General features: G+C 46.3%; 1 protein-coding gene across 1 annotated transcript; it reads left to right on the top strand.

Annotated features, from left to right (window-relative positions):
- Positions 1-11,471: 11,471 nt before the first annotated feature.
- MRPL11 (mitochondrial ribosomal protein L11) lies at positions 11,472-14,405 on the top strand. The gene is made up of 5 exons (XM_057728164.1): positions 11,472-11,689; positions 12,066-12,161; positions 12,586-12,679; positions 12,766-12,925; positions 14,126-14,405. Exons 1-5 carry the CDS (start codon positions 11,567-11,569, stop codon positions 14,229-14,231), a joined length of 579 nt encoding a protein of 192 aa, XP_057584147.1. The 5' UTR covers positions 11,472-11,566; the 3' UTR covers positions 14,232-14,405.
- The last annotated feature ends 339 nt before the right edge of the window (positions 14,406-14,744 follow it).

Genomic DNA, 14,744 nt, shown 5'->3' with positions numbered 1-14,744 from the left:
CATACACACTTCTTCATGACACAACACTTTCTCTGTACTGCACACAAAGTCTTCAATAAATAATGGCACCAAGTACACCCTCAGACCACAAAAAGTGAATCACTGCATGCTGCTCTTCGTTCATGCAAATCACAAGTGTGGCATCCACTTTGCTTGCACCGCAGTTACAAATGAAGTGAGGCAACACGTTCACACCTGCACAGCAGTGACTGGGGAGACAGTAGCCTTGAACGGAAAGCACTGATAAAACAGTGAGGTCAACAAAAGTTTTAATATAACTGGAATGTGGATAATTTTTGACTCACCCTCATATAAAAATGGTTTCTGGGTCCAACCCCATGGATTAGGGGCGCATTTTCAGAGAATGGGGGAATATCTAGCTCATGGATTGGACCTAAATGTGTCCACTACAAAAAGCAGTTAGGTGTGGTGAAGTTAGGAGGGGAGGGGCAAATGTCCAGGAAGGTTGTGTTCAACCTAAGGTCTAGCAATCCTTAGGAGGCAAACTGAAAAATTAGAATTTTACCTTCTGGGTGATAGGGAATTACTGAGAGCCTTCTGATGATAGAAGTGTTACATATTCAAGGTAGGACATTTTTAATGTACAGAAAAATTGAAATAAGAAAAAAGTCATTCTCAAATGTACTACCCACAACCACTGTTACCATTTGGGTGTATTTCCCTTCCAGTCTTTCTTCTAAATTTGTATACACACACACAATTGTAATTACACCCTATATACACAATATGGTATTTGTTTTGAGTACGTAACATTATATCATGTATATTTCTATGTTATTAAATATTCCTCCTCAATAGTATTTTAGTGGCTAGGGCAGTTAGGGATGACCTCTTTGAGGAGTAGCATTAGATTTGAGGTCAGAAGGATAAAGGGCCTGTCTGAGGAAGAGCCTTCCATGGAGAAATAATAGTGTGTGTGAAGCCCTGAGGCAGGAGTGGGCTTGGTGGGTTTGAGGATGAGAAAAAGAAAATTCCCTCTGTGTTTCTTCTTTACTCACATTCAATCCATTCTAATTCCCTGACAGAAACCAACTGGGTGTCCTACAATTTAAATCAATTCTATCTACCTTAAGATAGTGTCAGACCCCGTGAGTTAAGGACCCCAGTCCCACAAGACTGCCCCCACTTTATTTTTTTTTAATATTTATTTATTTGGCTGTGCCCAGTCTTAGTTGTGGCACACGGGATCTTCATTGTCGTGTGTGGGATCTTTTAGGTGCGGCATGTGGGATCTAGTTCTCTGATCAGGGATCAAACCTGAGCCCCCTGCATTGGGAGCGTGCAGTCTTAGCCACTGGACCACCAGGGATGTTCCATGACTGGCCCCACTTTAGATGCCAATGGTTTCTGACCAACTGACCAACTTCCACAACCCACTGCCTGGGTTCCATCTTTTGCTAAAACGGCTCACAGAACTCAGGAAAACAGTTTACTTATATGATTTCCAGTTTACTACAAAGAATATTTCAGATGGCCAACACACACATGAAAAGATGCTCAACATCACTAATCATCAGAGAAATGCAAGTCAAAGCCACAATGAGGTATCACCTCACACCAGTCAGAATGGCCATCATCACAAAATCTGGAAACAACAAATGTTGGAGAGGGTGTGGAGAAAAGGGAACTCTCCTGCACTGTTGGTGGGAATGTAAGTTGGTACAGCCACTATGGAAAACAATTTGGAGGTTCCTTAAAAAACTACAAATAGAACTACCATATGATCCAGTAATCCCACTTCTGGGCATATACCCAAAGAAACCCATAATCCCAAAAGAAACTTGTACCATAATGTTTATTGCAGCACTATTTACAATAGCCAGGACATGGAAGCAACCTAAATGCCCATCAACAAATGAATGGATACAGAAGATGTGGCATATATATACAATGGAATATTACTCAGCTATAAAAAGGGATGAGATGGAGCTATATGTAATGAGGTGGATAGAACTACAATCTGTCATACAGAGTGAAGTAAGTCAGAAAGAGAAGGACAAATATTGTATGCTAACTCACATATACGGAATCTAAAAATGGTACTGATGAACTCAGTGACAAGAACAAGGATGTAGACACAGAGAATGGACTGGAGAACTTGAGGTTTGGGGGGGGCGGTGGGTGAAGGGGAAACTGAGACGAAGCGAGAGAGTAGCACAGACATATATATACTACCAACTGTAAAATAGTCAGTGGGAAGTTGTTGTATAACAAAGGGAGTCCAACTCGAGGATGGAAGATGCCTTAGAGGACTGGGGCGGAGAGGGTGGGGGGGACCCGAGGCGGGGAGAGTCAAGGGAGGGAGGGAATACGGGGATATGTGTATAAAAACAGATGATTGAACCTGGTGTACCCCCCAAAAAATAAAAAAAATTAAAAAAAAAAAAAGAATATTTCAAAGAGTACAAATGAACAGTCAGAGGAAGAGATTGCACAGGGCAAGATATGGGGATGGGGCATGGAGTTTCCAGGCACGAGAGCCTCCCAGCAGCTTCACATGTGAACCAACCAGGAAGTTCTCAGAACCCTGTTCTTTAGGGTTTTTATGGAGGCTTCATTAAGTAGGCATGATTGATTAAATCATTGTCCATCAGTGATTAAGTCCACTCTTTAGCCCCTTTCACCTCCTCAGAGGTCAGAGGTCAGAGTATGGGTCTGAAAGTTCCAAACCTCTAGTCATGTGGTTGGTTTCCCTGGCAACCAGTCTCCATCCAGTGGTTACCTAGGGCCTCTCGAAAAATCACCTCATTAACATAAAGTCACCAGCAGTTGAAAGTGGCTTGTTATGAATAACAAAAGACTCTCTTTTCACTTTAAGGCTCTTATCACTTAGGAAATTCCAAGGGTTTTAGGAACTCTGTGCCTGGAACAGGGACAAAGACCAACCAGGATTCCACATCCACAGATTCAACCAATCTGAAGCCAAAAATATTGTTTTAGAAATTCAAGAAAGTTCCTAAAAGCAAAACTTAAACTAACCTGGCACCAGCAACTATTTACATAATATGTACATTGTATTTACAGCTACTTCACATAGCATTTACATTTTATTAGGTATTATAAGTAATTTAAAGAATACAGGAGGATGTGTGTACATTATATGCAAATACTGTGCCATGTTATATAAGGGACTTGAACATCTTCAGATTTTGGTATCTGTGGGGGAGGGGTGAAGGTGGGGGTGGGAGTGAAGGGGGCCTGAAACCAACCCCCATAGATGCTGAGGGATGATTGTATATATTCTTCAATATAAATCACATTATCACAACTACCAAGGAGGTCAGTGTGGCTAGGGTGGAATGAGGGAGGGAGGAAAGAGAAGGGCCTTGTAGGGCAGGTAAGGAATTAGGACTTCACTTCGGTGCCAGTGGGAAGTCACTGGAGTAGGTGAGTGGCACGATGACTTTGGGGTGACAAAACCTGCCATGCTTTAGAAAGATCCCTTTTGGCTGCTGAAGGAGGGTCTGTAGAGGAGCCAAAGAGGAAGCAGACACCTATTGGAGGCTGTTCTCATCCAGGCGAAAGATTTTGATGCTGAGACTAGGGTCACAGAGGTGGAAGTACTCGAGCAGGCATTTATCTAGATATGAACAGAGAAAAGGGGGCATGGGCCAGGTATAGGAAACCATACATCTTGTGAATGACAAAGGTCTTAGAGGCAAACAAAGAAAGGCAGCAAAAGGCGGGAATCTCCAGCATCTGAATGTAACCTTTTTCTCACTATGCCCTCATTACAATAAAATTAGCTTTGCAAGTAAGAAGTACCCATCATGCACCATGACACCCACCTTGCACCAAGAAGTACCCATGAAGACGCATGACACTTCTGATCAAGACCAAATAACAGCAAAATCCCTCCTCGCCCCTGGAAGGTGGAACTGGGACGAAAATCAGGAAATATGAACCCAAACCCTCCCTCCTCAATGAATATTCTGCCCAATCATTTTCACACCTCATATAACCAGCTCAGGGCAGGTGCTCACCCGAGTCTGCTCTCCCTCCTGAGAGTATACTATTGATTAGTAAATCCTCACTTTGTTTTGTTGGCCTCTGTGTCTCATCTCTGAATTCTTTCTGTGATGAGACAAGAACCTACTCTCTGGTAACTAAAGTAGAGGAGGTAATATATGCATTTGCCTCACAAATATTTTCCAAAGACCTAACCACAAGGACCTGTCAGGTGCTGGGTCAGGCATTGGACTTGTTTAAAAAACAAGACAACAGGCCCAAAGTGGAGTTGCTTATGCTAAGCCTCACAACAATGGAGACAAATACAATGTCCACTCTCCTAGAATCTTAAACCAGTCAACAGGAATCGCCTGAATAGCACTAGTGAGGTCCTGATAGACCCCTGCCATTCCCTAAAGGAAGGTGACCTTGCAATAACCAACCCACTTTTTTGCCTTGGATAACTTCCTTGGTCCTGCTCCCTCTGCCTGTAAAAGTCCTTCATTTTATACTGCTCCTCTGAGCTCCTTTCTATCTGCTAGATTGGATGCTGCCCAGTTTGAATGATTTTATGCTCAAATAAACTCTTAAACTGTTTTAATATGCCTTAGTTTATTTTGCAACAGAAATACAGAAATGAACAATGTGTGACATTATTTTTGAGGGTCACTCAGGCCACTGCAGTGACTTTCTATTTTGTTTGACCATGAGCACATAAGAAATACATTTTCAGCAATTCCCTGGTTGCCCAGTGGTTAGGAGTCTTGGTTTGATCCCTGGTTGGGGAAAAGTGAGGCCAAGAAAAAAAAAATGAGTTACAGCTAACTGAAAGAAAAAGAAAGAAAGAAAGAAAGAGAGAGAGAGAGAGAGAGAGAGAGAGAAAGAGAAAGAAAGAAAGAAAGAAAGAAAGAAAGAAAGAAAGAAAGAAAGAAAGAAAGAAAGAAAGAAAGAAAGAGAGAAAGAAAAAGAAAGAAAGAAAAGGAAAAAGAAAGGAAAGAAAGAAGGAAAGAAAGAAAGAAAGAGACATTTTCATTGTGGCCCAACACACACACACACACACACACACACACACACACACACACACACACACACACACACACACACACACACGGGAAACACAAGTTCCGTGAGATAATACTCCGTGTGATACCTTTACTCCATGTGATGTAGTTTGCTATTTTCTATTCTGTTTTGCTCTATTTTGTTAGAAATGCTGGCTAAATTCACAAAATCAATTTCATAACCCACTTATAGGTCACAACCCTCATTTGAAATAAGCCCCATCTAAGATCAAGACATCGGCAGGTCTGGTTTCTCCTGCGGCCTCCCTCCCTGGCTTACAGATGGCCCCTTCTCCCTGTGTCCTCACATGGTCTTTCCTCTGCACATGCATCCCTGCTGTCTCTCTGCATGTCCAAATTGCCTCTTCTTAAAGGACACCAGTCAGATTGGATTAAGGCCTTATTTTGACGTAATCACCTCTTTAAAGGCCTTATTTCCAAATACGGTCATATTTTGAGACAGTGGGGGTTAGGCTTTCAACATATTACTTTTGTGGGGAGAGAATTCACCCCATAACAGTTACCTTCCTGAGGCGGAGGCAGGCAGAGGGAGCCAGGAAGAGAAGGGGAGAAAGAGTATCCAGGTATGTATACTCACAGACAAGAAGGCACAGGGTTACAGGGAAGTGTGCGCTCGTGGGTATGACTGGAGGGTAGGTGTGAGGCAGGGACCAGCAGGTTAGAGAGTCTCCCATCTACCCCAACAAGTTGTAGACTTTAGCTTGTAGAATAAGGAGTCTCAGCAGGATGTCCTGGGCTCTGTGAAAAGTACAGCTACCCGTGGACGGAGAATCCCAGGAAGATGCACCTTTTTTTTTTTTTTAAGATTTATTTTATTATTTATTTATTTACTTAATTTTTGGCTGCATTGGGTATTTGTTGCTGTGCATGGGCTTTCTCTAGTTGTGGTGAGTGGGGGCCGGTCTTCGTTAAGGTTTCTCATTGCGGTGGCTTCTCTTACTGCAGAGCACAGGCTCTAGGTGCATGGGCTTCAGTAGTTGTGGCTCGTGGGCTCTAGAGCACAGGCTCAGTTGTTGTGGTGCATGGCCTTAGTTGCTCCACGGCATGTGGGATCTTCCCAGACCGGGGATTGAACCCATGTCCCCTGCATTGGCAGGCGGATTCGCAACTACTGCACCACCCAGGAATTCCCCCAGGAAGATGCACTTTAAAAAGTGTCTCAGATGGACTGAGATCCACACTGTAGGGAAAAGAAGTTGTCAGTGTCAATTACAAGGTTTATACAGGGGCCTGACATTGGCCAAGTTGGAGAGGCTAGATTGGAGGGGCAAGAACAGAGGCAGAGAACACACAGGGTGGCCCATAGAGCATCCAGCCCAGGAAAGATAAAGGCTGAACTGACAATAATAATGGTTAACTCTTTTTAAAACATATTTTTATTTATTTATTTGGCTGTGTTGGGTCTTAGTTACGGTATGCAAGATCTTCGTGGAGGCATATGGGATCTTTTGTAGTGGGGCATGAGCTTCTCTCTAGTTGTGGCGTGCTGGTTTTCTCTCTCTGGTTGTGGTGCCTCCAGAGCACACAGGCTCTCTAGTTGAGGCGCAAGAGCTCAGTAGTTGTCGCTCACAGGCTTAGTAGCCCAGCGGCATGTGGGATCTTTGTTCCCTGACTGGGGACTGAACCTGCATCCCCTGCATTGGAAGGCAGATTCTTTACCACGGGACCAGCAGGGAAGACCCAATAACCTTTAACTTTTATAGAGTGCTTACCATAGGCCCCGTGCCAACCTGAGCTAAGCACCCAACCTGGCTAATCCCATTGAATTCTCTCAACAGTCCTGTCTGGTAGGCATCTTCATTATTTTTACTTCACAGTTGAGAAAACGGAGGCCCAGAGAGGTGAAGGGTCTTGCCTGAAGTCACACAGCTGGGGAGAAGTGTATGTTGGGAGAGGCAGCACCTAGCTGTCAGCCCTGCTCTCTGGGCAGTCACAGAGGGGATGGCAGGATTGGTGGAAGCTATGGGGATGTAAGTGGGCAAGACTTGGGGACAGTCTGAATGTGGGGCCTGAGGGAGGGGTGAACTCTGTGCGGACGGTTCTAGGTCCCTAACTCTCCACGTCTGCAATCAAAGTTGAAGGGAGTCCTGGGAATTCCCTGGCTGTCCAGTGGTTAGGACTCTGTGCTTTCACTGCCGAGGGCCCGGGTTTGATCCCTGGTGGGGGAACTAAGATCCCACTAGCTGTGCAGCCAAAAAAAAAAATTGGTGAAGGGAGCCCAGCCAACTTCTCCCTCTGCCTTCCCCCTTCTCTGCTCCTCCACGACGCCCCTGGGTGCTCTCAGGGTACCAGGCACGGGGCTGACTGTTGTTTGTGTGTGACAGGTACAGATTTCAGTCCGTACTTCCTTCATGTAAAATGCAGAACTTTACTTTTCTCTAATTAAAAATCATCTGTTTCCCTTGGTGGAAATTCAGAATCCCTTCCCCTTCCCCCAGCAGGATGCACCCGGCACCCAATGCTGTCTGTTCACACAGGATGCCCACTGAGATGACCTCTACCTCGTCAGTCTTTCCCTGCAGGACTGGTGGCTTCCTGCTCTCTTCCTATCATGCTTCAAAGCACAGGAGCCTTTCTGTCACGCAAGGACACAGGCATTTCTTTTCTTTTCTTTTTTTTTTTCCCACGTGGCTTTCTTTTTTTTTTTTCCCACGTGGCTTTCTTTTTTTTTTTAAGAACTTCTGTTGAGATACAGTTAACATACAATAAACTGCATATATTTAGAGTGTACAATTTGGTATTTTTTTCTTATTAGTAGTGTATATATGGCAAGGACACAGGCATTTCTGCTAAGCCTTCCAAGGTCACTGCACAGGCTCCCTCCCTAGGTCTTGCTGCCTCCCTGGGGAGTGGGAGTAGCCACTCAGTATTCCTGGCCTCACCTGATTTTCTGAGATTCATTAATCCACCTGAGAAGCAGGCTACAGGCCTTTCCAGCTGGGATCAGCTATTGGGTTGCCCAAAAAGTTCACTTGGGTTTTTCCATTTGATGGTACCGAAAAACCCGAACAGACTTTTTGGCCAACCCATATATCCCTCCTCTCGTCACTCTGTCTCCCTCTTTCCTCTTTCCTCTTGCAGCCCAGTTAACCTTTCATCCTGTGTACATTGGGGGTCTGCAAACCCCCCACCCATAAATATTTTGTCCAGTCTTTTCCATTTTCCGTGGGATAAAGGCTCAGTTTAACTTGATTTCCACTTTCTCATTTTCTTCTTCTCCAACTCTTCTGCAGCTGCAGAGATGCCTCACTGTCCTGCTCTTCCTCCCAACTCTGTGGCTGCTCCTTCTTGGTTTCTTTTGCTCACTCCTTCTCTTCACTATTTTATTTATTTAAAAAGATATTTGGCCACACCGCACAGCATGTGGGATCTAAGTTTCCTGACCAGGAACGAACCCTGTAGAATTTTAACCACTGAACCACCAGGGAAGTACCTCTTCTTTTCACTCTTTAAATGTGAGTTCTCTTCTCGTCTCTTCTCCCCACCCCAGGCAATCTCAGTCCTGGCCCTGACCTCAAGGACTATCAGTCTGTATGTTACAGAGGCCAGTGTTCCTGTCTGCTTCTCTCCCAGATCAGACCCTCCAGTTGGGTGTCACACAGATACCCCCAAACTCAACTCATTGTCTTCTACCTGAACCTACATCTCCTGTGTCTCCAAAGCTAAAAGTCAAAGGCCTAATCATTCATTTGCATGATTACTCAGGCCAGAACCTGGGCATCACGCGTGATGCTCCTCCCCCCTCCTTCCACAAATTACACATCGGGCACTAACTTCTGCTGAGTGAGGCAGCCTAGGGAATGGTCAAGTGCACGAATCCTTAGAGCCAGATGGTCTGGATTCAAATCCTGACTCTGCCACTTTCCAGCAGTATAAGTCTGGACTTAACGGTGTAAGTAAGTACCTCTCTGTGCTTCAGGTTCCTAATCTATAAAGTGGGCATAATAATAGCACCTATACCACATAGGATTGCAGTGAGATTTACTTATTTATTTATTTATTTATTTATTTAAAAATCATTGTTTGAATTGATTCTTTTTAAATAATTAATTAATTAATTAATTGGCTGCATTGGGTCTTCATTGCTGCACATGGGCTTTCTCTGGTTGCAGTGATGGGGGCTGCTCTTCATTGCAGTGCGTGGGCTTCTCATTGCGGTGGCTTCTCGTTGCAGAGGACGAGCTCTAGGTGTACAGGCTTCAGTAGTTGTGGCATATGGGCTCTCTAATTGTGGCTCGCAGACTCTAGAGCACAGGCTCAGTAGTTGTGGTGCTCCAGCTTAGTCGCTCCGCGGCATGTGGGATCTTCCCTGACCAGGGAACAAACCTGTGTCCCCTGCATTGGCAGGAGGATTCTTAACCACTGTGCCATCAGGGACATCCACAACAAGATTTAAATGAGTTACTCTTCATAAAGATATCAGGGAAGTCCACAATGAGATTTACATGAGTTACTTTTCATAAAGATGTGCACACTTACATACTAAGTGTTGACTATAATAAATTCCATCTTCTGAGTATGTCTTGAATTGGTCCCAAGCTACCATTATCCCTCCACCATCTTACTGTCCTGACCTAATGGGTCTCGCCGTATCCAATCCCTGCCCTCCTCCAATCTCTCTACACACCCAAGCCAGGGTCACCTTTTCAAAATGCAAATATGATGCAAATATTTAACACTCTTCAATGGCTTCCTGCTGCACAGCCCACACTCCTTAGCAGGCTGATGAGGCCTGTGTGATCTGATCCTCACTCACCTGTCCAGGCTCATCTTTGCCACTGAACACTCTGGCCTCCCACATATCCAAAGGCGGACTAGGGAGTTGCTTCCTTATAAGCTGTCAGAGCTGGAATAATCAAAACTGTCCTTTCATTGACAGGAAGTGGAAATTGCACCCAATGGAGCCCAGTTTGTGTTAGGCCACATTCTTGGCTCCTTGAGCACCTGCCATGCCCATTTGCTTCCTGATTACTTCACTCAGGAAGGATTTATTTCCTTATTTGTAAATAAATTTGTAAATATAGGCTGGGTGATGTGAGGCACCTAGAGATAAATCCTGCCCAGCATGGCTTGCTCTGGGCAGGCCCTCTTCTTCGTGCTTTACCTGAATTAACTAATTTCCTGTGAGGTAGGTACTAAATTTAGCTCCATGTTACTACTGAGGAAAAGAGAAGAACAGGAAAGTTAATTATTGTGCTCCAGGTTTTACAGCTCGTAAATCAAAGTGCCTTCTTGGTTCCAGAGTCTTGATAAGACTAACAAGGCTGAACGTTATAAAGAACTTGATAGACTTCAGAGGCAGGAACAATCACATTTAATTAGTGGGAGTCCAACACGAATTCAGAATAAAAAATTTATGTGCCTCACAGTCTACAGTGTGGTTTTACATGGATTATATCATTTTACATGGATTATATATTTAATCATGGATTATAGCAGTACAGAGTTGTGGTAAATGGAACAAGGTCTAGAATCAGAAAAGCCCAATATTTCTTTCCCAGGCATGTCATATATAGGGTAGGTGTTTGGAGGCCTCTTTTTGTGCCTCCATCTCTCATTTGTAAAGGGGGTATAATAAAACAATTTACCTTGTGCCATTTTGAGGATTAAATGAGATAATAATGCCCTTAAAGTGCACAGAACAGTGGCTGGCATGTAGCAAGTGCTCAAAAAAAAAAAAAAAAAAAGATGAAATAATAAGGGAGCATTTTATTGGACACAGGTGATGTATCAAATACACTCTGGGCCTCAAGCCTCACAACAGCTCTGGGAAGGTTTTGTCCTATTGTACAGTGAATAGCACATGCTGACTAGGTGTCAGGTATTGTTCTAAAGCACTTCACTAACTCAATCCCCACAACAATCCCAGGGGTACGTGCTACATATTATAACCCTTATTGTACAGAGGGGGAAACTGCACGTAAGTTAATAACTTGATCAAGTTCACAGCCAGCCGGAGAAGCAACCAGACAATTTGCTTCCAGGGTCTGTACTCTTAACCATATTCCTTTTCAACAACAGGTGAGGAAACAGGCTCAGAAAGCGAACATCATAGATTCCCATTCTTAAGAAGCAGCCCTAGGACCTAGGCTATTTTCCAGGGATCATCACCACGTCCAGCAGATGGCGCCCCAGGACATAGCAATCTCTCTGATTTGCATAAGAGGTCAAAACTACCATACCCACAATGCACTGTGGGTATTAAGGGCCCCTCCTTTATAGTTTAGCTATCTAAGGCACTGCCTGTGTGCTCTCCAAGAGGAATGTGTGTATCTGAGCCATTCGGGTCCTTCCCCAGTCTTAAGAGAGCAAGTTAAAGGTGTTTTCCCGCTTCATCTCATCCTCTTTGCCTTACTACTTGGAGAGCGGAAGGACTGTATCAACGCGGCTGTTTGTTGGCCTCATCTGACTTACTCTAATGTGAGGACCCTTGACCTTTAACCCAAGGTGGAGGCGGCCGCAGCATTTGCTCTTGCTGTAGCCCTGAGATGAACTAAGCCCGGGAACTCGGCATCATGTCGAAGCTAGGCCGGGCCACGCGGGCCCTCAGGAAGTCCGAAGCCGGCGGCGTGATCCGGGCCATCGTGCGGGCAGGCCAAGCCATGCCCGGGCCCCCACTAGGCCCCGTCCTGGGTCAGGTGCAGCCGCGAAAGGAGCCTGGCGTGGGAGGCGCCGGAGGGTGGGCGCTAGTACGCGGGTGCAGGGTGCGGGCTGGGCCAGGGCGGCCTCTGTTCAAAACGTGGCTGTGTTGCCCACACGCTTTATGTACTTGGGTTAGTTACACAGCCTCTTCGAGGCTCAGTTTCCTCTGTCCTTCGTCAACGGGCTGTGGTGAGGATGGAGAGGTACGAAGCGTACAGATCATCTGGCACATAAAATGGTAGTTGGCTCTGGGCAGAGAAAAGCGAATGGAAACGTGGAGAAGTGAAGACGGAGGGGAGAATGGGTGGAGCCTCCTGCGTGGTAGGAAGCCGTTCCTTCCTCCCCACGCTGACCCCTATGCCTCCCTCACAGCGAGGCGTTTCCATCAACCAGTTCTGTAAGGAGTTCAATGAGAAGACAAAGGACATCAAAGAAGGCATTCCTCTGCCTACCAAGATTTTTGTGAAGGTGCGGAGTTGGGACTCTGATCCCCAGTTTTCTTTTCATTCTTCTCAGGCCCCGGAGCTGGTCACCTGGGGTTGCTACTCGGCTCAAAACTTGGGGCCAGTCTTCCTGTTACCGGGCCCCACTTTCCCCATTTACACAGTGGAGACTAGACCATATCTTTCCTGAGCCCGCCCTGCCATATTGCAGATCTTTCCTTTGTCCCGCCAATTTGCTGGGACTTCCAGAGCGGAGTTGGACCTGGAATAGAGGTGACAGGGCAGTTTGCAGATATATTTTTCGTGTGGTTTTGTAGTCAGTTAAAGGGGCATCATAGGAAAGTGAGCTGAGGGAAGGGGGGACAGGAAGTTAGGAGTTCCCTGGGCTGGGGCAGCAGGGGTTGGGGGAGGGGGAAGAGAGATTCTCATATTTCTTTTTTTCTGTTCAGCCTGACAGGACATTTGAAATCAAAATTGGCCAACCCACTGTCTCCTACTTCCTGAAGGCAGCTGCTGGGATTGAGAAGGGGGCCCGGAACACAGGTAGGGGGCAGGGTGGGCATCAGGGCTTCTGGGGGCTCTGGAAGGAAGTGGTGACACCTGAAGGGCTATTTGTTCTTTGCTCCCAGGGAAAGAGGTGGCAGGCCTGGTGACACTGAAGCATGTGTATGAGATCGCCTGCGTCAAAGCTCAGGATGAGGCCTTCGCCCTGCAGGACGTGCCCCTGTCCTCTGTTGTCCGCTCCATCATTGGCTCTGCCCGTTCCCTGGGCATTCGTGTGGTGAAGGAGTGAGTGTCCGGGGGAAGCGCAGCGTGAGGGGAGGGCCTGGAAAGTTCTTGACTCTGGGACAAAGCTGAGGGCCCACTGAGTAGTAGAGTCAGCTTCTGAGTTAATGGAGCTTAGATTCTTGGGAGTGGGGAGCTTCGTTCTTTCATTTGGAATATACTCATTAATTACTCATTACATGTTAGACGCTGTTCAGGACACTGGATGCAGCTAGGAAGGAGGTAGCCATGCTTGGCCTTGCTTTCTAAGGAGCTCACAGTCCAGAGTTGGAGCCAGATCCCTAAATGGAGCATTCTACTGCCGGGCGGTTGGTGCTGATAGAAGGAACTACAGGTATCTTGAGAACAGGGAGTAGGGTTCCTGATATTGCCTGGTGTGCCAAGAAGGCTTTGCAGAGCATTTGTCATCTAAGCAGAGCCCTGAGAAATGAGGTCAAGTACTGGGTGCCGGTGTTCTAAGGAGTGGAAAAATCCCTGTGAAGGTTGTAAGGTGAAAGAATGGAGGAAAGAAGTTCGACGTGGTCTGGGCATGTAGTACTAGAGGCAGAATGGGCTACAGTAAGACGTGAGCCAAACAAGGACTAGTTGGTTCTCAAATTCAGACTTGATCCTGAGGCCAACAGTGGGCCCCCTCGGGGGGGGCACTTCGGATGACCTCAGGAATTGTTTCCTTGAAGTGCGATGTTGGGTGGAAGAGCCTCTGGCCCAGATGACAGCGGGGGCAACACTCAACCCTTCGTTGGCCTCTGACTGCTGGCATCACACCCCATGTAAAGGCTGACAGTTGGTTGTTTCCCAGGAGTTGTGGGGTTAAGCATGGAACAGTGATGGACTTTACTTTGCTCAGATTTTTACTTGTACTGGGAGTACAGAAGTGAGTGAATCTGATCCCTGCTCTGAGAAAGACATACATGTACCTCCTGATGACTTCTTCGTACAAAATGTTTTGGGGTACAGAGGAAGGGTAGGTTAATCTGAACTGGGATGTAGTTGTACTCATTCTTTGAGGATGAGTAGGGCTTTAAGGAGTAAGGGACAGAGGTGATGGTGGGGTGGCACTCCTGGCAGAGGAAACAGGTGAGCAAAGGTATGGAGGCTGGGAGTTCCAGGAGGGGAGAGGGGTCTTGAGACAGTGACGTGGGTGCTGTGAGCTCCCCACCAATGACCGGCCCCTCACTTGCATCTGTTTTCCTGTACCTGCAGCCTCAGTTCAGAAGAGCTGGCAGCTTTCCAGAAGGAGCGAGCCCTGTTCCTGGCTGCTCAGAAAGAGGCAGATTTGGCAGCCCAGGCAGAAGCTGCCAAGAAGTGACCCCTGTCCCCACCCACCAGGATTTTGAAGGGGGCCCGTTGGGAAGGCTGGGCCAAAGGGCAGGAAGGGGGGGTCACACCACTCTGATTATATTTTTCTGACTTTAAATTATGTATTTTTACACGTATGGTTATATCAAAGGATCAAGTGTAAATAAACATCTTTTATCACCCACTGTCAGTTTCTGCCTTGGGACCCCTGGATAAGGGACTGACTGTAGCCACAGTGGACAGACATAAGCTCCCCTAGGAAGTGAGGGTCTTCATGCCTTTTCTCAGATGTGTGATCTGAGGCTCATCCAAGCAGAGCAACTTGCCCAGGATCTGCATTGGCAGAGGTAGGAGAAAATCCTGTGTTTTCCCCCTTTCCAGGAGTTAGAGAATGGGCGGGGTGGGTGGGGCATGGATGCTGCGCTTGGGTGTACAGAGGTAGCAGGTGTTGTTTCTGCTTCCGTCAGAAGTGCCTCCTAAGCAGCCTAAATGCCCATCAGTAGTTGAGTGGATGAAGAAGATG

Source organism: Hippopotamus amphibius, chromosome 3, assembly GCF_030028045.1.
Source record: "Hippopotamus amphibius kiboko isolate mHipAmp2 chromosome 3, mHipAmp2.hap2, whole genome shotgun sequence".
Lineage (NCBI taxonomy): Eukaryota > Metazoa > Chordata > Mammalia > Artiodactyla > Hippopotamidae > Hippopotamus > Hippopotamus amphibius.
Note: the sequence above shows the minus strand (reverse complement) of the source record. Positions and strands in the feature narration are given on the sequence as shown.